This window comes from Echinops telfairi, unplaced genomic scaffold, assembly GCF_000313985.2.
Source record: "Echinops telfairi isolate 266 unplaced genomic scaffold, ASM31398v2 ScPeMD7_7469;HRSCAF=8507_0, whole genome shotgun sequence".
Taxonomy (NCBI): domain Eukaryota; kingdom Metazoa; phylum Chordata; class Mammalia; order Afrosoricida; family Tenrecidae; genus Echinops; species Echinops telfairi.
The window spans coordinates 39053120-39076468 of NW_022111372.1; the positions used below are offsets into that span (position 1 = coordinate 39053120).

The 23349-nt window shown below is 45.9% G+C and overlaps 1 protein-coding gene across 4 annotated transcripts in view; it reads left to right on the plus strand.

Moving 5' to 3' along the window:
• The window catches only part of ADARB1 (adenosine deaminase RNA specific B1), a 94671-nt gene that overhangs the window by 34129 nt on the left and 37193 nt on the right, over positions 1 to 23349 (plus strand). For all 4 annotated transcript variants that reach the window (XR_006679516.1, XM_004696890.2, XM_045284465.1 and 1 more), the window contains exons 2-3: positions 18363 to 18437; positions 22299 to 23236. Coding sequence is in view for 3 of the 4 variants with exons in the window: in XM_004696890.2 (XP_004696947.1) it covers positions 18410 to 18437; positions 22299 to 23236 (966 nt within the window). In the remaining variant the exon portion in view is untranslated. The remainder of the gene's footprint in view (positions 1 to 18362; positions 18438 to 22298; positions 23237 to 23349) is intronic.

A 23349-nucleotide genomic window follows, 5' to 3' on the forward strand; every position in this document is an offset into this window, starting at 1 on the left:
TTTTCACCACAGTGGGACAATCAAGTAGAGGGAAAAACCAGGGCCCTGTTCTACTGAGATCCTCACAGTTGGCCTAATGACAACAGCTTTTTTTTTTTGAATGATTCAAGGAATTCAGTACTAAAGCATAGATGATCTCTGTGTACTATCAATTCCTATGTGTGGGCAGAGGTCAGCTCACAAATATCCTCCCTGCTGCCAGACCGCTATCTCCCCACACCATAGGGGACATAGTGTCTCCCCACTCCCTGCTGCTGGGGACAATGGACAGGCTCCAGTAGGAGTAGTTCACATCCTACTGATAAATGGTCTTTATCAGTTGAGCCAGGAATAAGTCAAACCGGCTCTGTGATATCCAAAGTTAGGCTGCCATCCTGTATCTAGGACCCGCCCATCTTGCCGCATGTATACCCCCAATCCCTCCTCTTCCTATTGCGTGAACACCCCTAGATCACCCCCTCCCATTAATGTAATACCTATTGCACAACCCTTTCCTGTGACGTATGTCTTCACCTGTAATTAGGGGGCTTGCTCGTCCCCAGAGAATATAAAAGCTTTGGGAGCATTAAAGAGTCTTTCTCCCTCCACGTGGACCACCAAGCGGGGCTGAGGTGAGCATGATACCATGAATTGTGTCTGACTCCATTTATTTCTATATTTCTCTTCTATCTCTCATGCTCTCTATAACTTTACTATAATCCTTAATTATTATCGCTGTACAGTTGGGCCTACCGAACCCATAATGATGTGCTAGGGGCTGGCTTCTCCTGGCACCTGTGTAGTTGTGATAAGTAATACCAAGACATCCCATGTCCCCTTGACCCAGGCCTGTGCACTGGTCACATGCCACAAAATGGTAAAGCTATATCCCAGCCTGGATATTAATGTTGATACATTCAGACACAGAACTTGTACATTTGCCAGGACCAATCTAGCCTCAGTCACCCCACACCACCCCATCTCTGTTCCCTGGCAGCCACAAACTGGTGCTCCATTTCCATAGGTTTGTCATTTCAAGGATGTTAAATATTTGGAGTTTTACAATATGTAACTTTGGGGATTGGCTTTCTCACTCGGCATAATTCTCTGGTGTTTCATCTAGGTTTTTTTGCTGAGTCGTGCCTGGGCATAGACAGACAGCAGTTGGTTTAACCATTCACCCGCTGCAGGACTCCCAGTTGCTTCTAGTTTCTAGCGGTAATGGATATGTTGGTGTTTTGGTTTTCACTGTTTCAGTTTTGAAAATCCTTTACAGAGTCTAGATACTAGTTCTGTGTCAGGTATGTGATTTTCAAATATTTCCCCTGGCCTGTAGATTGTTTTTCACCCTCTTCCCGGAGCAAACGTTTTTAATTGTGATAAAGTCCAGCTTACACATTTTTAATATTATGGGTTATGATTTTTGTGGCGTCGTGGTCTACGTATGAGCTGCTAACCACAAGGTGTGAGTGCCAAACGAGCAGCCGCGCTGTGGACAGACGAGAAAGCTGTGGGCAGATCTGCTTTATACTGTGTACTCCCTGTAGTCAGAGATGGACTCTGAAGTCCTAGCACTGTACTTCATAGATTTTCAGAAAATGCTTCTTAGAGTAATGAACAAATATAAAGTAATGAAGGCTCCTATGTACCTATGGCCATTGAGTCAGTCCCCAGTTGTGGCCACCCCCTAGAGAGAGGACAGGCCTAGAGAGTTTCCAAAGACTGTCACCTTGCCTGCAGCAGACTGCCCCGCGTCTTTCTCCTATGGAGTGGGTGGGTGGTTTGAACGGCTGGCTTTCGGGTTAGCAACCACGTTTGCTTCGTCACAGTGCCACCAGGCCCCCTTGAGGGTGCTTACAGTGCACTAGTGCTTTGCCTAAAGACTGGTGTTTGAACCCTGCCTGCGGTATTATCACAGAAGAAAAAGCCGGGCGATCTGCTTCCGTTTCTCACTTTTGTTGTTATTAGGTATCTGCTCATTGATTATCAACTCACAGGCACAGCCAGAGATGCCTCTGGTGTTTATCACTGGTAACCCGTGGATCCTCCTGAGTCAGAAGTGACTCCGTGGTTGCCAGTTGCAACCACAGAACTCTGTAGAGGGAACACCACCACCACCAAAGCCCGGATCACTGCCAGGGACTGTTTAATATGCAGGGTTCTAAGTAGCAATTAATTACTTTGTAGCAGTAAATCATCCAGAGAGACAGTGAGATTAAAAATTATTCATAAATGTTTGTCATGAAAACTATGTAAGCTTTATATGTGCATGTTTTAGTCAGATTTAATCATAATTTTACAATAAGCAATGGCTTACCTGTTAATGATTCGTAGTACACATTTTCTTTGTATGCCAAGCAATTATGTGGCTCATCTTATTCTTCAAAACTTCTTTTACCGCAATTGCAATTTGATGGGATTCATTATCACAAATTATGTGTTCATACAATCTAGCCAAGTGTATCCACAATATTTAGGACCAAGAAACTCTTCTTAAATTTGTTCATAATTAGACAATTGGAGTAATTGTTCTTTGAGGATTCCCTGTGGTTTCTCCTGCTAATGAGATAATAAGTTATACATAGCTAAGAAACTAGATTTCTGTGAGGTGCAGCCCACATCCGGATGGGCCCTTAGGGGGCAGTTGTGTGATTGAGGGGTAGCATTAAAGAGACATGAGACACGGCATGCAAGGGCTCACCTCTTCCAGTGGCGACAAGAACCAGATTGAGACCATAATGCATGCTCTTAGGCACTTATGTCATCTCAGGCATGCAAGCCACGGTAAGCACAGACGTAACAGGAAGGGGTTGTATTAGAGGCATACACATAACAGGAGGGGACGAGCTAGGGGTATGCATGAAATAGGAAGGGGAGGTACTAGAGGCATACATGTGACGGGAAGGTACATATGTAACAAGATGGGAAGGCTCTAGAGTTAAGATGACAGCTTAACCTTAGTTGTCTCTGAGCTGGCTTGACCTTGGGTGTCTCTGAGCTCTGCTCCAGGGGAACAATCTATGATCCTTATCATAAGGCAGTAGACCCTACTTAGGGTGGGAGCGACAATAGGGTCTGATTGCTTTTGGTGGCAGACAATCTCAAGCAAATAGCCTTCAAGGATTTGACCTTCAAGCTTATATAGTAGCAACCCTGTGCTTGCAAGTAGCACCTTAAAATTGGCATTATTACAGGGGACATCGTGGGGAATAACTTTTACTAGGAGAATGTGAATGGGACGCATCTCCAACCCCCAATGTGAAGGTTCCCTCCACGGGAGTCCCGGACTCCTTAACGTATGAATGTTGAGTGTGTCCACATACACTCTCTTCCCAGTGCTGTTTCCCACAGATTTACATAGATTATATTAAAATCACATTTTAACAATAACACGCTTTTAGTTTTAGCTATGAGGCATTTTTCAAAATAAAACTAACGTTCCATGCTATGAGGTATTTGAATTGATTATATACCAAAAACTCCCTGCCAGCAAGTCAATGTCAACTCACAGCGGCTCTCTTAGACAGTAGAATTGCCACAGTGGGTGTCCAAGGCTATCAGTGTCACTGACGTGGAAGCAGGGAGCCACGTCTGTCTCCCAGAGTGGCTGCTAGGTCCTAACCACTGACCTGTGTCACCAGGCACCAGCTTGTTACGTACAACATAAAGTCAGAAGTCCTCCCACAAATGACATGCCACTTCATTCGCATGGACTTGAGTTCTGAGCTCATGTGTCACAATCTTTCCGACTGCCAGCTCTCCATGACCCTCAAGCCCCTGGGCATCAAGTCTGTAATCCGTTCCCCTGCAGTGCCCCACCACACCAGAGGGTCCCACAGGGTCTTGAAACTAGCTTAAAGCCTAATAGCAAAGGCCGGCCACAGTCCTAGAGTTTTCTGAGGAGTAGGGAAAAGATCGTCTCACCCAAGCAAACCCATGAGTAAATGCCCATGATCAATAGCCATCCGGGAGACATAAATGAAAACCACAATGAGATATATGCCACTTTGCACCCACAATGCTGGCCCGATTCTTTAAAAAAAACAAACAAACAAAAGCAGGAAACAAATGCTGGAGAGGCTGGAGAGAATGGAACTCATGTACACACTGTTGGTGGACTTGTAAATACATACAACCGCTTTGGAAAGTGATATGGCGATACTTAAAGCAATGGGGAATTGAAATCCCGTGCGATCCATGCCCACTATTAGGCATACACCCAAAGAAATAATAGACACAGCACGAGTGGATCTTTGCTCTCACATGTTTATAGCAGCACGATTCACAATAGCAAGAAACTGGAAGCAGCTCAAAGCTCAACAGTGGAAGAGTGGATAAAGAAACTATGGTACATACACACAATGGAATAGTACTTGCCCCTTAAAAACACTAAGGGCATGCAACAGAACAACAAGGGGAGCAGAACAAGGAAGTCCGGAGGGAGTACCAAAAATAGACTTTTGGGCCAGGGCATAGCACCCCATCAGATTCGGCTGGAAAACACTCCTAAAGGTCAACAAACAGACCTCGAACTATTTACAGGCTTTTCTTTTTTTTTTGGTAGTTGGTTTTGTTTTGTTTTCTTTTGTTGCTTTGTTTTGATCTGTCTTGTTTTTTGTGCATATTATTATCTCTGCAGGTCTATCTAGATAAGATAGGTGGGATAAACAATCTGGAGGAGAAAACAACGGGACCAATGGTTCCAGGGGGACGTGGGAGCAGGGGAAAGGAAGTGGGTGTTAACAAACCCAGGGACAAGGGAACAACAAGTGATCCAAAATTAATGGTATGGATCAGGGGTCCTCAAACTCTTTAAACTGGGGGCCAGTTCATTGTCTCTCAACTGTTGGAGGGCCGGACTATAGTTTTAAAAAAAAACTATGAACAAATTCCTATGCACACTGGACGAGTCGGCTGCTAAGCAGGACAGGCAGCGGCGGCAAAAACAACCAGCGGAGCGATAAATATCCTTCAGGGGGCCTCATGTGGACCGCAGGCCATAGTTTGAAGACCCCTGGTGTGGACGGTGTAGGAGGCCCAGTAGGGATTTATCAAGGGCAAAGTAACCAAGAGGAATTACTGAAACCCAAACGAAGGCTAAGCATGATGGTGGGACAAGAGGAAAGTAAAAGGAAATAGAGGAAAGAACTAGGAGGCAAAGGGCATTTATAGAGGTCTATATAAAGGCATGTACATATGCAAATATATTTATATATGATGATGAAATGGATCTATGTGCATATATTTATAGGTTTAGTATTAAGGTAGCAGATGGACATTGGGCCTCCACTCAAGTACTCCCTCAATACAAGAACACTTTGTTCTATTAACCTGGCATTCCATGATGCTCACCTTTCCAACAGGATCGCTGAAGAAAAAGCAGGTACATAAGCAAATGTGGTGAAGAAAGCTGATGGTGCCCGGCTATCAAAAGAGATAGGGGTCTGGGGTCTTAAAGGCTTGAAGATAAACAAGCAACAATCTAGCCAAGAAGCAACAAAGCCCACATGGAAGAAACACACCAACCTGTGTGATCAGGAGCTGTCAATGGGATCAGTTATCAGGCATCAAAGAACAAAAGAATCATATTGTGAATGAAGGGGAGTGTGGAGTGGAGACCCAAATCCCATCTGTAGGCAATTGAACATCCCCTTACAGAAGGGTGGTGGGGAGGAGACGAGCCAGTCAGGGTACAGTATAGTAACAATGAAACATACAACTTTCCTCTAGTTCTTTAATGTTTCCTACCTCCCCCCCACTATCATGATCCCAATTCTACCTTACAAATCGGCTAGACCAGAACATGTACACTAGTACAGACAAGAACTGGAAGCACAGGGAATCCAGGACAGATGAACCCCTCAGTACCAGTGGTGAGAGTGGCGATACTGGGAGGGTGGAGGGAAGGTGGGGTAGAAAGAGGGAACCAATCACAAGGATCTACATATAACCCCCTCCCTGGGGGGTGGACCACAGAAAAGTGGGTGAAGGGAGATGTCGGACAGTGTAAGACATGACAAAATAATAATTTATAAATTATCAAGGGTTCATGAAGGTGGGGAGGGAAGGGAAAAATAAGGAACTGATACCAAGGGCTCAAGTAGAAAGGAAATATTTTGAGAATGATGATAGCAACGAATGTACAAATGTGCTTGACACAATGGATGGATGGATTGTGCTAAGAGTTGTACGAATCCCCAATAAAATGATTCAAACAAACAGCGATGAAACACTGCATGAAAAACCGCATGGCATGGAAGGAGCAGGCAGCCATTATGTTGAGTGAAGTTAGTCAGTCCCAAAATGGTAAATATTGTATGAGTCCGCTACTATAAGGAGAAACACAAACAAATCTTAGAGACCAATTCCCAAATAAAGGGGTAGAATGCCCGCCTACCGGCCATGAACCATACATCACCCCCCTTATGTGCACTTACTCGGAGCCACCTCGAAAGAGGAGAGCTCCCTTTGGCTAAGGTTACTCCTTCAAGAAGGGGTAAAGGGAGACCATCCACTTGATGTTATGCAACGTTGAGACAAGGCTGCAACAAATCAAACCCACAGGCCCTCACAGGAAGGAGAGGAGAACCTTACTGGGGAATCAATGAAGACCAGGGGAGGGAGCATCTACATTCCAGAGAAGACACTGATAATTCTGTTGGGGCTATGGCGTATAAATGGGGAGGAGCCACCTCACATCGGAAGGGATGCTAAACAACAGTTGTAGGGATGCTAAGGGGACAATAAACCCAGTTTTATGTTTCTGGGTAGACACTTATTTCTATCCAACCCTTGCTAAACCAGACCATGGACTTAGCACCACGATGGGTTTAGATGATGGCCTTGCAGGGAACATGGCATCCCCCCCAAGGGCCACACCAGAAGGACTCAACATGAAAGCTCAACTGAGGAAACGGCCTGTATTAGTCTTGGTACTTTGGAGAAACAGATCCACAGCAACTCATGTATAAGAGAGTTTTATGTAAAGAAAAGGTGCATCGCGAAAACATCCCAACCCAACGCTGCCCAAGCCCACAAGTCCAACATTAACCCATGAACCCAACACCAGTCCACAAAGTCCTCCACCTCACAAAACAGAGGCGATGATGCCGACTGCAGGAGGAAAGCTGAGTCAGTGAACGAACAAGCATCTCAGCGCTAGCAGGGGTCTCCACACGGCTGCTCCAGCACCCAGGGCTGCATTGGGATAGGTCCATGTAGCTTCCTTCTCCTTGGGGATGTCTTGTAGGAAGTCAATCTTGCAAGCTGAAGCAGGGAACTGCTAAGGCAGCTGCACCCGGTGCAACCATCACAAAACAAGAGACCTGAGAACTAGAAAGGCGAGGCTTCACCACCCATTTATCCCTCCACCTTTCAACCAGACCCACATGTGATTATCGGCCAGGCTGGCACAATTAACTAACTCACGGCCCTACCTCAAAACTACCTGTACTCCTTGACTTGGGACTGAAACTCTGATGGGAGAGGAAGCAAAAGATGACCACCCCGAGACTGTGGAAATGGTGGTCGTTGGACCTCGGATTAGACCCCTGGCTTAATGGGTGTCCAATGAAAGGGGTCCTAGGATGAGCACGTATGTAGTACCTTAATGCTCCCCTAGCATTAATATGACAGACATTAATCTGATTGGCAAGGGTCTGCCCTTGTAAGAAATGGTACAGGAAATTTTCCCCTAGCACCAATCTCAATGTAATCAGAGCTCAATCAAATAAGAAATAAATCTGTACAAAGCAACAACTCATGGATTGCAGCTCACAGTTGGACTATACTTGCATAAACTCCTCTTATCAACAGTACCTTAAATTCTATGCCATTGGATAAATTATTGATGTTAGCAATACAATCGCCTTATACCACAAGGGGATAATTGACTGTTTTTTTGTTGTTGCTCCTTTTGATTTGGGGGAGTGTTGTTTATTTTTGTTTCTATCATAATATGACTGACAAAGTAAACCAGAATCGTTCACAACCCGTGGACAATCATTTGGATTCTGGGCTTCCACTTAACTCTAGCCCCAATCCAAGAACAATTAGGTGTTATGACATGGCCCTGCTCAATATTCACCTTCATGAAGAAATAACGGAAGATAGGGTGCTATGGCTAAGTGTGAAGAAAGTAGATGGTGCCTGGCTATCAATTGAAATAGTGTCTGGAGTCTTACAGGCTTGTATTCAAGCAAGTGGTGTCACCTAAGTCCACATCCAAGAAGCACACCAACCTGTGTGATCCAGAGATGATGATAATACAATCCAAATATGAAGGGAAAGTATCAGAGCTTAAATTGTGAGCACCCTACTTGGAGAAGGTATGGAGGATGGTAGTGGGAGCCCAAAATCATCTGCAGAGCCTGCCCCTAGTCGGATAAAGCCTCTGGCAGACCCCCTTTAGCCACAGGCATCAGGGGACCCAAACAGCGTCACTGTTAGACCGAGACGATTGTAAACTTGATGGTGGTGGATGGAACCATGGCATAATATGGTACTTGGTCAGTTGACCTCCCTCTTGACCCAACCTGAGTTTGCTCTAGGCTTAAGTCTTTCTCACTTGTTCCGTGACAGAAATTGCTTCTCTGGCATTTTTGTGGTCTTTCCTTCCTTCTTTTTGTTTTTATCTTTATTGTTCTTTCTGTTTCATTTTGGTTTTGTTTTTTACTGTTTCTGTTAGGTTTCCCACTTTATGAAGTACAGAAGGAGGGGATGCATAGAGACTATAGCTGATGTGATGGTTTATCTGTATGGAGAGGAGGTGGGGGAAGTAAGGGGAATTGGGGAACAAACAATGAATGCGGGCGGAGGGAGGGCGCATTAGAACTGATTGTGATGATACATATGTAACTTTGAAAAAGTGATATAACTATGGATGTGTATGATATATGAATATTATATCAAGTAAACTACCTAAAAAAATAAAAGTCAAACTTGACCTATGGTTATCTTGGGTGAAGGAGGACGAGATTTGACTTATGTTAATGGTGGTAGAATAATTTGGAAAAGGATATCAATAATGGTTGTACAACCGGAGAGTATAATCAATAGCACTGAATTACACCTATAGACGTTGTTGAATTGGAGAATGTTTTGTTGTGTAGGTTTTGCCACAAGTTTTAAAAATTACACAAATAGCAATGAGTATAAGGAAGAAGAAAATGTTCTAAATTTCATTGTGGTAATGATTGTACAACTCATCTCACTATGATGGAACTATTAAATCGCATGATATGTGGACGAGGTGCCAATGAACTGTTCAAAGAGAGGCAGAAATCTCTTCCCCCTGTTGCTACCCTCATGTGGTGCTCCTGTCTGCCTCCCTGGGGGGCAAGGGGTCTCTCCTGGAGCATGCTGTCCCCTGCGGCCTTCCTAGGGAGGGCTCTAAGACAGGGCTGCCGGGCAGCAGCGCGCCCCCTTCATCAGTTTCCTACAAACGCAGTGTCTGCTTTTCTAGATGAGTTTCAGCATTTCAGCACCCCGGGGAGGCGGTGCCACGGGCATCCTGATTGCAATTGTCACTGGCAGGGAGGCCGAGCATCAGTGCTGCAGGCAGCATCTCCCGCAGCTTGTGTTCTCTCTCTCTCTCTCTCTCTCTCTCTCTCTCTCTCTCTCTCTCTCTCTCTCTGTCAGTCTGGTCTCTCCGGGGTTGGGCTTGGGTGATTGATTCCCTATAGACCAGCCTGTATTGACAGGGAAGCCTGCACTTGGAAAGGAACTGCCCTTAGGAATACTTCTGAGGGCAGTTGGGAGGCCTGGTGATTCATGAGATACAGGGAGGCTGAGGGGAGAAGGTCCAACGTTGGCTCCAGGTTTCTGGCATAAGCGGCAGGGCTGGGAGGACAGCAAATCCTTGGGCAGAAGGATTTTTTCTTTTTGTGAAATATCGAAATTAATTTTGGGGTGCTGTAGCCCATGGTGGAGAGGTGCAGGGAGCAAAGCCCATCTCCCCTCCCCCCACGCCCCCAGTGAGCCTGGTGTGTGTGGAGCTGCTGGAGTTCTCCAGGGAGGTGGGGGTGGGGGGCAGGGTCTCTGCGTCTCGGGGTGCACTCTAGCACCTGCTTGCTCATTTGTTCTGCCATCTGCCTCCCCCCCTCACCCCCCCTCAGCGGGGGTCGCCGGTACCTAGGTGCTTGTGGAGAGGCTGCAGGACGTAGAGAGTAGGACAGAGGAATCCATATGGGCTTTTTCTGTTTTCGTGAAAACTGCTTATCCCAATGCTGCACCGCAGCTTGTTTTCATACTTAATGAGGATGCCTTACTGGGCAACTAATTAGGTCACTTGCTATTTTTGCACTTTTTAAAAATATCCCTCTGTGTAATGAATCTTTATGTAATAAGTCATCTCCCCTTTTTGTAGACACTGGGTTTCAGCAGGGTTTGCCTCTTAGTGTTTATCTCAGCTGCAGTAGCATCCTCCCATAAGGTACAACATTGTATCCTGGGTGTTTCTTTTATGTAGAACCAGGCTCCAAAAGTGGGCTCAGCAGGCTTGCACATATTCCAGAGCAGTGAACACCCACGATCCACACTTGTCCTGCTCCCATCCACTCGTTTTCCCCAAGTGCCCCCCAGGACTGCCCACTGGCCCTCTCCTGTTCAGTTTGAGCCTGGGCATGCACCATCCCTGTGGTGGAGCAAAGTGTACACCATCAAGGCCAGGGCCATGCTGCCTGTCCCTGGCACTTCCCTGGCCCTCCACAGAAAACTCTCCTGGTTTTAGGGGAATGGCTAACCAGTTTTAGGTTAACCATCACTCACTTGCCTTTCTCTATAGTGCATCCTGAAGATGTACGTGTCCGTTGCTTGGTTGTGTGGTTCTGGAATTTACATAATTGATATCATGTTGTGTAAATGTATGCATTCTTAAGTCCCAGGGCTAGAAGGATCATCAGTGAGAAGGTTGGGACGCTTCAGGGCCCTCATGCAGGGCATACACAGACTGCCAGATATAATAAAAAGGAAGCACACCCCATGGAGGACAAAATAGATGACTGCAACCTACTACAAATTGCCCCGACCCGCGGGACTTAGTTATTCGTGGGGGCGAGGAGGACCCAGCCTGAAAGAGAAACAGGCGGAAAAGAAGAGGGAGACCAAGCAAATTCGTGTCAGGGTCTCAGTTTATTGTTAAAAAAAAGCTTGTTATATAGAGGAGGTTAGGTGGGGAGAATAGGGGGGGTGTGAGTGAGTCAACGGGAGTGGGAGGGGGTTACACATAGATTGTTCTTGTACAGTCCCTTTTGCGGTTAGGACATCTGGCGCTGGAACAAGGTGAGGTCGGCCAGTCCCCGGAGGCACAGTCAATCTTGGGCAAATCTCTGAGTCATGTAAGTAGTGGGTTATCAGAACTTATTGACATCTGAGTCACGTAAAGTTCGCAGTTGATCTTGGGCAAACGTCTGCGTCACGTAAAGTTCAATGAAGGCTTCAGCTCCTGACAACAAATAAAACACTTATGTGCATCAAATGACTTCATCAATAGAGTAAAAAGAGAGCCCATGGGCTGGGGAAAAGGTCTCTAGCAACGACACGATGGACAAGGGACCCATTGCTAAAATCTGTAGAATTCTGCAACACCTTATTAAGGAAAAAGTACATGTATATGTTCTTCTAACATTCACTCTTTTTTTTCTCTGTAAATACTGTTTTCAAGATTTATCCAGTTTGTTCCTGCCATCTCTCCATTTCCCCTGCTGGATTATGTAGTGCTGAATATAATGATTATGCACTGAATATACTACAATTCATGTGTTTGCTTTCATTACTGTTGATGGTCATGTGGTTCACTTTCTGCCGTTTCCTCTTAAGAGGTAATACTTAACTGGTATGGGCTTTTTTTGTACAGGCGTATAAGGGCATATGTCTAGGGGTAGAATTATGGACCTACAGGCACATGTCCGAGGATACATCAGAGTATTGCTACACAGTCATAGAAACCAATATTAAACAAAATTACCAAAATGGTAAGCTGTTGTTTCTTGACATATCTTTTATCTAGGTCTGTGTACTTTCAAGGAGCCCTGGTGACAGAGTGAGTTATGTGTTGGACTGCTAACCACAAGGTCAGCAGTTCGAAACCACTAGCTGCTCCAAGGGAGGAAGATGAAGCTTTCTACTCCCATTAAGACTTACAGCCTCCGGAGCCCACCTGAGCAGTTCAACTTTGTCCTATAGGGGCGCTATGAGTCAGAATTGACTGGCTATGCTTCGGAAGGTGGCTTTTCAGTCTCTCATTCCTCAAGGAATTCTGCAGTCTTTTAATTAGACCACAGGAGTTTAGTCTTTTAATTACACCACCAAAAGACTCCCGTTGTCTTCCTTTTCAATGTTCTTTGGGTTGGGGGGAAAAAGAAATCAAGATGTTCTTAAAACTGCTTTATAATAAGGCCCTGCGGTCATCTTTGTCCTTCAGAAAATCTGTCAAGATTAACTCAACTCATTGTCACCGAGAAGAGACTCAGAATGACCCCATCCACATTAGTCCTCTGGCATTACAAAAGGCAGTCTCTAAACCTCCTAAACTGACCTCTCTGCCTTGATTCATCTGGCCCAGCACATCCCCTAGGAAGCCACTTCTTGCACTCTGCTCTCTGGATCCTATTTGTAAACCCCAAACTAACCCCTGCTTACAATTTGGTCCATGAAATTGTCTTCATTAGCTTTGATGTTGCTTTTAAAAGCCTGATGGAAAGAGCAGTTCTTGGAGCTTGTTGATCTTGGAGCAACAGTCTTGGCACCCACGGGACTGAGCTTGCTAAGGCCGAGATGTTACTCCAAAGGGAAAATGCCCAAGCAGGTAAGATCCCGTCTTCAGTAGCCATCGTGTCCATGGTAACTCTACAGCCACCCTTTCTTCATTCAGCAGACTTGACAGTCTTCCCTCTCTGGGCTCCTTCTGGAGGTCTGCCTGACCTCGTTTATGACACTCATGCTACAAAAGCTGTGGTTTTATGTGGGGCAGCATTCTCATAAACTTGTTGCAACGCTTCATTCATTTGGGAAGATGCCCATTTGAGTTTTGTTGAAATTTTGATACTAGCTCTGCCCTCAAAATAATCCCCTCTACCCCCTACAGCATGCCATTTCTGAAGGCATCCTAATGAGACACTGGCAAGTGTATTGCTGGGAGGGTTTGTCTGCAGCATCCACTGATTGCAAGACATGGTTAACAGATTTTGTTGCGAACAAACCATACCTGTACTAGCTGGACCCTACTAGCCATTCTTGTGCCCCTTACTCTGTGTGTGCACCTTGGCTGAATGATTCATTCCCTGCATTGTTGTCCAGTGAGACCGAATCCACCCAGTCTCCAACAGAGGTGGTGCCGGAAGATTCCAAGAATGCCACTTCCTTATCAACTCTTGGTGTTTGTTGTACAACGTTTAGGTGGGGGTGGGGGTGGCGGTTGTTTTTTCTAGTCTGGATTTTGTGAAATCCTTTCTCATTGGCGTTTCACCAATTACAAACGAGGCTGCTTATATTTCCACCTGTATCCAGGGCCACTGTGTTTCTTTCACTGTGAAATGACTGTTTATATCTTTTATCCATTCTTTTCATTTGGGGTTATTTGTTGTTGTTCATAGATATTTTATATGTTCAGTGTAATTCTTCATCAATTGTAATTATTGTAAATGATTTTTCCTAGTTTGTGGCTTCAAAAAATCATTATCAGTGCTCTTTAAATTTGTGCTAGTCTGGTGGGTGAAGACAATTGATTCTCAGTTTCATTTCATTCATTTGCCAATACTTCAAGCAAGTGTTCAAGTTTCCAAGCTGTGCCAGGCACTCTCCTGTACAACAGAGACAGAGCACTGAGTAAGCCCCAGTCCCACGGAGGGTCCATCTTCAAGTAGGGAACAGACAAGAAGCAGCCAGGCTTGAAGGTGGTCATAAACGGTACAAAGAAAATGAAGAAGGGGCCAGGAAGGGGAGTCCTGATGCAGAGGTGTGGTGGGCAGGGGCTGCTTTTTTATACTTGTTGGTGATGGCAGCCTTGTCAAGAAGGTGGTGCTGGAGCAGCCTAGGGGAATCTTGTACACATCTGCGGAAGAAGCTTCCAGGTGGAAAGAAGGGCATAGGCCAAGGCTGTCTGGACACCTGTCCTTGTTGTCCAGGGAACCACAGTGCTCCTACTTGGGCTTCAGGAAGAAGGGTGTACGAAGTTAAGGTAGAAGGATGGGCACAGACCTCAGGGACCTCAGGTATCCCATGAAGATGTGTCTTACTCTCAGCAAGGTGGGCCTCAGAGAAGGGCTTTAAACCGAACATGTACAAGTTAGTGACATTGATTACATTCTGCAAGTTGTACAATTATTACCCTTTTCTCCTAAAATTTTTCTCCCCCGTCAACATAAACTCACTGGCCCCTAAGCTTCCTGTGCTGACCTATTGAGTTGGTGGTGTTAGTGTGGTCCGACATGGGTAGTTCTTTGAAAGAGCACATGGTTCAAGGCAGACACCCTGATGCTTTTGATTTTGCTTATGAAAACAGAGACTGAGAAGGGTAGAGAACACGGTGACCACCAGGCAGTAGAGCCATAGCTCAGTGCATAGATGGCTCACCTGGAACCACACCATCTGCAGGCACATCCCTGCCCTGCCTCCCACTGGCTGTGACACTCAGCTCCAGGAATGCAGATCCTTGGGAGCATTTAAAATAATGAGCATAAAGGAAAAGGCCAGGTACATAAGCTGATCACTCTGTGTGTCCTGTGCTTCAAGCGGTAGCCTCCACGCTGCTGCCTGTAAGAATTTGCTTGCTGTCTCACCCAGGATTGATATTACTATCCTTTGAATTATTACTATGCTTGAAATTTGCACCATGCCGTTTAGCTTATAATCAATATGTCTCGCCAATTAAATTGTCTCTTCCAGTAAATTGAAAAGTCTAGGGAACTGTAGCTCCCTGGGTAGTTGCCCACATGTAGACTCAGCCCTAACCCTTCAAAATTCACATTTGTCTTTACATCATTAAGGAGAGGAGTGGGCACTTCAGGAAAGATTTGCCATGCCAGCTTTGAAGGTTGGATATCTGGAAGATCGATGTGTAAATGCAAGGACCCAGAATAGCCAAAACAATCATATAAAAGAAGAAAGGGCTAAAGACGTAGCCTACCTGAGAAATCAACCCAGAGCCACTGCCGTAGCATAGGAATTAACATGTTGTTGAGTGGGTCAAAATTGAGAGCAGAAATGGGCCCATATGTAGATGCCTGATTGATTTTCTTTAAATGGCAGTTCATTGGAGAAATTATTTTCCAGAAAATGGTACTGAAACAATTGAATATGCTTTAAAAATATGGTTTAAAAACCCTTTCATTGTTATTTCACATTTCATACAACATTTAATTTGAAGTGATTGATCCAAATGTAAAACTTCTAGAAGTCTTCCTAGGGGAAAATGTTAGTGACCTTCAGATAGGCAACGACCTCAAATAGAGCCCAAATCATGAAAGAAAGGGAAAAAAGATCACTTAGACTTCATCAGATGTTAAAGCTTTTACTCTTTGAAGTGCACTTTTAAGAAAATGAAAAGGTAGGCCAATAAATATATGCAAAATATATATCCGATAAGGACTATCTAGAAATGATAAGAACTCTTTGTATCCAATTAGAAAAACAAATATAAAATCCAATAAAGAAAAAAAAGGCAAATTATTCAAATAGATATTTCTCCCCTAGAAGTATTCAGGAGAAATGAGAATAGATGTCCACATAAATACCCACCCGTGAGGTTCATAGCTTAATTCATGACATTGTTAGGTACCCTTGAGTCAATTCCATCTCATAGAAATCCTACATCCACTGGAACAAGCCCTGCCCGGTCCTATGCCATTCTCAAAAGCCTTGCTGTGTTTGAGACCATTGTTGCAGCCACTGTGTCGGTGCATTTGGTTGAAGGGCTTCCTCTTGTTCACCAACACTCTACCGCCACGAGCCCTTCTCCAGTTACCTGTCCCTCCTGCTCACATGAACAGAGTACGTGCGTGAGTCTCCCCAGCTTCACCTCCAAGGAGCATCTGGCCTCTTCCGAACGAGGATGGTTTGTGCTTCTGGCAGTCCACAGTGTATTCGTTATTCTTCATCAACTCCAGAATTCGAAGGCGCCAATTCTGCAATCTTCCTAATTCATTATCTGACGTTTGCATAGGTACATGGGAATACCATGGCTTGGGTCAGGGGCACCGTAGTCTTTTTTTTTCTGACTGTAAAACCTTTTTTTGTGGTTTAAACAGTTTTATTGGCACTTCATCCACATATCACACAATTCAGTAGTTCAACCATATCAAGAGGGTGTTGTACAATCTTTACCACAATCCATTTTAGAAACTTTTTTCCTCTGTGCTCAATGGTATTCATGTAATTTTCCCCCCATCTTGGCAAAAATATACACAACAAAATATTCACCAGTTCAACAACTTCTATATGTATAATCCAATGCCATTGGTTACACTCTTCGTGTTGTACAACCATGACTGTTATCCTACTCCACATTGCTCCACCACCATTAACATGAACTCAGGGCACTAAGCATGGTAACCATAGGGCAAGTTTGGCTTGTTTATTTCTGTCTTTCTTTTACAGTAGTTTTCTTGATATGATGTTCACATATCATAACTTCCATAGTTAAACTGCTTCTGAAAAGAGCTGTATATTCGTCACCAGTCACCTCTAATGCTCCCTCCCCCACCTTAGTATTAAAAGTTTCTTATTTGCTTTAACACCTTAAAGAAATCCTTTGCATTAGATTTGCTTTCTCTCTTTTTTCTTTCTTACATCCGCTTTCTGACCACTGCTTCCACAGACATGACTGTCGGTCCAAGTAATGTGAAACCCTTTACCACTTCAGTGTTGTCTCTGTTACTCAGAGTAGCCCAGAAAGTGAGGCACAAACAAAATGTCCTTCTCTGAGCCAGTGTCCGCATCAGTGTTAGCTGTTCCTTGGGATGCACTCAGCCATAAAAAGGAAAACCCTAGACGTGCCTTCAACAAGGTGCCTCGGTCAAAAGCATTGTGCTTCTGAGTTAAGTCAGAGAGGTAAGACATCAAAGATGACGTACTCTGTATGATCCCTTTATATACACTTGGAAACTGTAGTTATAGAAATCGGACGGATGGCCTTTGAGGGTGGGGGTCAGGGTGGGACAAATTGGCTGAAAAAGGCACGAAGGAACGTTGTCATCCTCATGGTAGACCTTAAAGAGGGGGCTCCAAAAGGTTCATGAAAAATTCCATTTCCCTTTTCCATAAATGCTTTGATAGCCCCTCACATGGCACTGCACATCAATGAAAAGACTATCAAATAGAACGTGTCCTATGGGTGAGGTCTACCATGTGTGAGGTCGCTTTTTTCCTTGGAAAGGTATCCGCTGCAGGCAGTGAGGCTGCTGGTTTCTGGAGACAGACAGGTTCCAAGGCTGATGATGTGTGAGTGAGTAGGCATCGTGTGGGTCTCATTACATTGCTGGGCTCCTTCCATCATGTCCGCGCGCAGGCCCCATCTCACTTACTGTCTACACCATCCAGGGAGGACAGGGCATTATTGCTGCTCTGTTTCCCAGCTGCGTGCAAACCTGTTCAGACTCTAAGCAATGGGTGGTAGCAGAGCATAATGCGAGGACCATTCAAATGTGATGGTACTGATTTTAGGGATTAAAAAGCAACAAATCTGGGCTCTCATCTCGACTCTTCCCCTCGGGAGCTGTGTAGCTTGGGCAGTTTCTTTTTTTCAACTGTCATCTGGGCACAGCGTATAGAGACACGGATGCACGTCCTGCTCCCAGGGACTCAGGAGTGCTTATGGGCACCTCACATTTGAATCTACAAAGTGGAGGGATCAAGCCCATCCGCCTGCCTCACGGGCCTGCTGAGATGAAAGAGAAGCTGTGCGGGGCACTTTCCAAACTGAGTGGGGCCGCGCCAGTGAAGGGGGTTGACATTTGTATTCTCTTATGGCCTTTACAGTGATGTAGTCTTCCGTACCTCAGAATGTTCAGGGAAATAACCCTAGACCCCCTGTGTAGACTGTCTGACTGGATCCAGTTACCCATGTAGCCCAGCAGAAGAAGCCGGCTCCTCGAAGACAACGCTGTCACTGAGTTAGAATATGTTCGCTCCAAACACAGAGAGGAAAACAAGACCGCTGACTCTGAGGCAGAACTGGCTCCCGAATTGAGAGGTCTCCCCAGGAACTGTGGTTTGCAGTGGCCAGGCAGGCCCAGAAAATCCCGGGAGGCAGATGGGAAGATGAGACTGTCCTTCTGGAATGTTTCAGGAGTCTTTCCTTCGGTTTGTAATGATACTGTAATAATTCCTAGAGGGCAGACTGACATCATATCAGGCACCTTAAACCTTATCATCTTCCTCTCTTTCAGACAGAAACCGTCTCCGTCAGTCGCGAACCGCTCAGCAGCATTTTGCTATGGACGTAGAAGATGAAGAGAGCATGAGTAAGATGTAGGCCTAGCGCCTCGCACCAGATGTAGCTAACTTTCCCTTTAAATGTGTTTACTGAGACCACTTTGGGGAAGGGGGTGTTTCTAATGATGTGGGCTGGTTTCAATGTCTGATGTACCCTCTCCTACCAGTGTGCATGCAGATGTTCGGTCCTTGTCTCAGGGCATCGTCGCACATCGAGGGGCCTGTCACATGCCGAGTCAGGTCACTGCCTGCATCTCCAGGAACAACCTTCACGTTCGATCTAAATACCTGGTCACTGGGTTCAACTGTGCAGCGATACTGCCTTTCCAACAGAGTACAGTCGATGCTCCTGCATTTTGCGCAAAGGGCTCACACTAGTCTGTTAATCTTCACTTTACCAAATCCTCAAGGCAATTTAAGGGTGATGTGACCCCCAAACTTAGCTTCAAGCCCTTGCTCTTCTTTAGAATTCCTTCTTTGGGGCCATAGGAGGGTGGAGAGCCTTGGGATCACCCCCAGCCTTTTTCCTCACTCTACATTGCTCCCCATGAGGGAGGCGGTGAACACACGGTTTTCTTCAATCCCAAATGGCAGTGCTATTAAGCAAAGGCTGACGTGCTCCCACCGAATCAGGAAGTTTGGAGCCAGGAAGCGCAGTGCAGACATTGTCCTTCTCACTGCACCTGTGGACGTTTACCTTCTCTCTGGTGTGTCTCAAGGAGAGCACGCAGCGCCGAGGACTGACTCCCACACACAGAGTGGTGGGCTCTGGGGCTAGGACTTGGTTGAGAGCATTGCTCTGTGGCTGCACACAAGGAGTCAGGGTGCAGCGGTGGGGCAGTCGGCTGCTAACTGAAAGGTTAGCAGTTGGGGAACCCCCATCCCCTCCCCAAACTCTGTGGGAGAAAGGCCTGGTGACTGCTCTCATGGAAACGACAGCCAAGAAAAGCCCTCCGGGGAAGTTCTAATCTGTCACATGCGGACACTCTGAGCCCCAGTCCACTGTCTGATTCCCAGTCCACTCGAGGACTCCTAACCACAGCAACTCCCACAGATGGCCACTGACACTTTGGAGCTGTTCTCCTCTCCCACACGTGGTCAGTGGCCGTGTTGTTGTTTTTTTGCTGTGGAGGAGATCACGTGGGCCTTGTCCTTGGTGATAGAACGTGTGTGTGGCATGCCCTCCCTGCGTGGGTGGAGTCGGCCACCAAGGCAAGTGCTCTCAAGTGCTATCCAGGACCGATGAGCAGCCCCGCCGCACCTCTGCCAGCCTCCCGGCTCTTTAGACCCCACCTGGGCTCCTACCCCAGTCCCACACCACCTCTCCAGGTTTGCTTCCCTTCCTAAGAGCAAGGTTAGGGCTCCTACTCTGCACTGGACAGCCACTGAAGGTGAGGTGTTCAGGGTCCCTGCAGAGGTCCTGGCCAGAGGGGAGGGGGACTGCCTCTTGGTCCGGAAGCTGCATAGCAGCAAGCATCTGGCCCCACGGGGAACCTCACTGTCGTATTGATTATATAACCTGGCTATTTGGCTATTTGATCAGCAGGGCACTCTCCCCTGCCCAAACCAATCCTCCCGTCATCTATTAAAGCAAGCAATCCTTCCAAATGATTTTTTTCCTGGAAGATAGGCTGCTACTTGTGGTGTAGAAATGTTGAAATGTCAGTCCCTCATTTTCCATCATTTTAAAAGCAATGAGGAATTGTATCAAGATTAGTACTTAGTAGCATGCTATGTACAGAGAAGGAATCTGTTAAGGGGTGTGTATGTCATGGTAATGGGGTGTCCTATTTTAATTTTTTATTTTCCTTTATATAGTAGCATTTTACTCAGGTGGGCAATGAGCAGTGCTTCCATTGCTTCTGAAGTCAGAATTTAGAATGGATGTGAACTATACTAAAGTCTATTTTTATTTATAACCTCAAGATTATTGGTTATTCCAACACTGAGTCATTTTATTTCTTAAAGGGAAGCACTCAGTAATCTCAGCAGTTTTACATATTTGATTAAGTGCCCATCCAAGCATATTTACTGTGATTTGATTTCTATGTTGATAAAGAATTCTGTTTAGCTATGAAATTAAGGTACAAGCAGTAATGTAGCGTGTGATGTTCTTGCTCAATTTATTAACCTCTGCCTCCCTTCTTGGCTCTGTTTTTCTTTCGCTTCCTATTCCCCTTGAGCACCGAAAGGAGTAACCTATCGAGCTTTTGCTGGAGGATGTTATAAATGAAAATTTAGTGACCATTCCGTCAGCTTTGTCAACTGGGACAAGTGGTGTGTGTGCGCCAGGCGTGTTCTGGGAAAGTGAGGAGAGTAGAGCGAGTTAGAGTCCGCAGGCCTCCCTCAGGGCAGTCTCAGTGCCCCCATGGGTGGTGTAGGTGTAAACAGGACCCAGAGGGACCAAGGAACCAAAGCCCCGGAAAACTAAAGCCCTGAGCAGCCAGTGACTCGAGCTTCAGTCCCATGAAACCTTTGCATGGAGTGAACTTGGGGACATGTTCAACAGATTTTCGCATCAGGTAGTGAAATTGCCCCACCCCTAAACACCTTGGGGGGCATTTACAAGTCAGTTTACAATGTTAAAAAGGCATTTTCCCATTTGAAAGATAGGGTGTGGGTTTTTGCTAGCTCTGGTGGCAGCAGGTCTTTATCCATCAGGTGACCAGTGTGCCTCTGCTTTGTGCCTCCCCTGGCCTGCGAAAAATGGACCCTGGTGAAAAAGAAAGTGTTTTTCTCTCCCTGAAAAGAACTTGCTAAACTTAACAAAGATGGAGTGAATGCTTTTTGAGCCTCCTTTCAAAATCAAAGTCATCCTTATTGTGTCAAGGAGGACTAGTCACTTGATGGTATTAAGTTTAGCTCTTTCCCTTTAAAAGGTCCCTGGAGGCCCCTTGTGGTGCTGATAGCTAAGCATTGGACTAGGAATCACAAGGTCAGCAGTTCAAACCACCAGTGGCTGCATGGGAGAAAGATGAGACTGGCTCCTTCTATAAAGATTTAGAGTCTCAGAAACCCTTTGTAGGCTCCCATTGAGTCGGAATCAACTCAATTGCAGTGTAGCCAAACTATTTTAGAAGTCCACCAGGTAGTTACAAAAGAGAGAGACACAAAATTGTCAGCTTTCATTAGGAAGTTAGAGCTAACCTGTCGCTTCAGTTTTATAGCTTGTTCTTATAGTTCCTCCCTATCATGCGCTAAAGATTCAGAAATAAATTCTCATGTAGAATGATAATTTTTAAGGTGAATGCTAGATGTAAGTAAATCCATAATCTCCAAAAATAGTGTTTAAAAATCAGAATATTTTACATAAGCCATTTTCTAAGATTAATTCATGAACGCACATATGTTCAACTTGCATATGTTGATTAAGAATTTTAAACATGAGAGACAAATTAACTAGTGGGTGCACATTTCTAATAATATTTCCTCTTGATGTGTTGCAATTTAAATGAAATTGAGAAAAAGGAAAAAGAGGCAAGTGTCAACATGAAATATCTACTTGTCTGTGCTCATATTAAATGATCATTTCTCCAGACTTATTAATGTAGGTTCCCTCTCAATAAATTTAACAGCCCTCATCTTGGTAAGCTTAGGTAAAGCATCTCTAGGTGCTTTAGAATATTATCATTAGAAAAATAATATATTTTTAACTCACCTTTTAATGTAGAAGCAGTTGGTGATATTAAATAGAGACTATGTTGGCCATCCACTCTTCACCAAGATGCCCGAGGACTAATTTCAGTGTAGGAGTTTGTCCGGCTAGGAGTAACATGTATGAGCACACATCACTTAACCAGTTACAAAGATAGATAAAGGAATCTATAAATTTTGCATTTACAAGATCCTGCAACGAAGGCGTTGTAAGTTACTCTTTCTGGGCACCGCAGGTTCCAGCAGCGCCGATGTTAAGGAAAACCGCAGTCTGGACAACGTGGCCCCCAAAGATGGCAGTGCCCTGGGGCCTGGGGAGGGCGCCCAGCTCTCCAATGGGGGCGGCGGTGGCAGCACCAGCAGGAAGCGGCCTCTGGAGGAGGGCAGCAATGGCCACTCCAAATTCCGCCTGAAGAAGCGGAGGAGGACGCCGGGGCCTGTCCTGCCCAAGAACGCCCTTATGCAGCTGAACGAGATCAAGCCAGGCCTGCAGTACACCCTGCTCTCCCAGACGGGCCCCGTGCACGCGCCTCTGTTCATCATGTCCGTGGAGGTCAATGGGCAGGTGTTCGAGGGCTCCGGCCCCACAAAGAAGAAGGCGAAACTCCACGCCGCGGAAAAGGCCCTGCGGTCCTTTGTCCAGTTCCCAAATGCCTCCGAGGCCCACATGGCCATGGGGAGGACCCTTTCGGTCAACACGGACTTCACGTCTGACCAGGCCGACTTCCCCGACATGCTCTTCAACGGCTTTGAGACCCCAGATAGGCTGGACCCACCCTTCTACATGGGCTCCAATGGGGACGACTCCTTCAGCTCCAGTGGGGACCTCAGCCTGTCAGCGTCCCCCATCCCTGCCAGCCTCATCCAGCCGCCCCTGCCTGTGCTCCCACCTTTCCCGCCCCCGAGCGGGAAGAACCCGGTGATGATCCTGAACGAGCTGCGGCCCGGACTGAAGTACGACTTCCTCTCGGAGAGTGGGGAGAGCCATGCCAAGAACTTTGTCATGTCGGTGGTGGTGGACGGCCAGTTCTTTGAAGGGTCAGGGAGGAACAAGAAACTGGCCAAGGCGCGGGCCGCCCAGTCGGCCCTGGCAGCCATTTTTAATTTGCGCTTGGACCAAACACCGTCTCGCCAACCCATCCCCAGTGAGGGGCTTCAGTTGCATTTGCCGCAGGTGAGGACCGAGTGCTCCCAAAGTACAGGGTTGGCTTAGGTAGGCCTTGTGGCATTGCATAGACTCCATCGTCATGTTGCTCGGCAGTCTCCAGGAGTAGTGTTGGGAAGTCT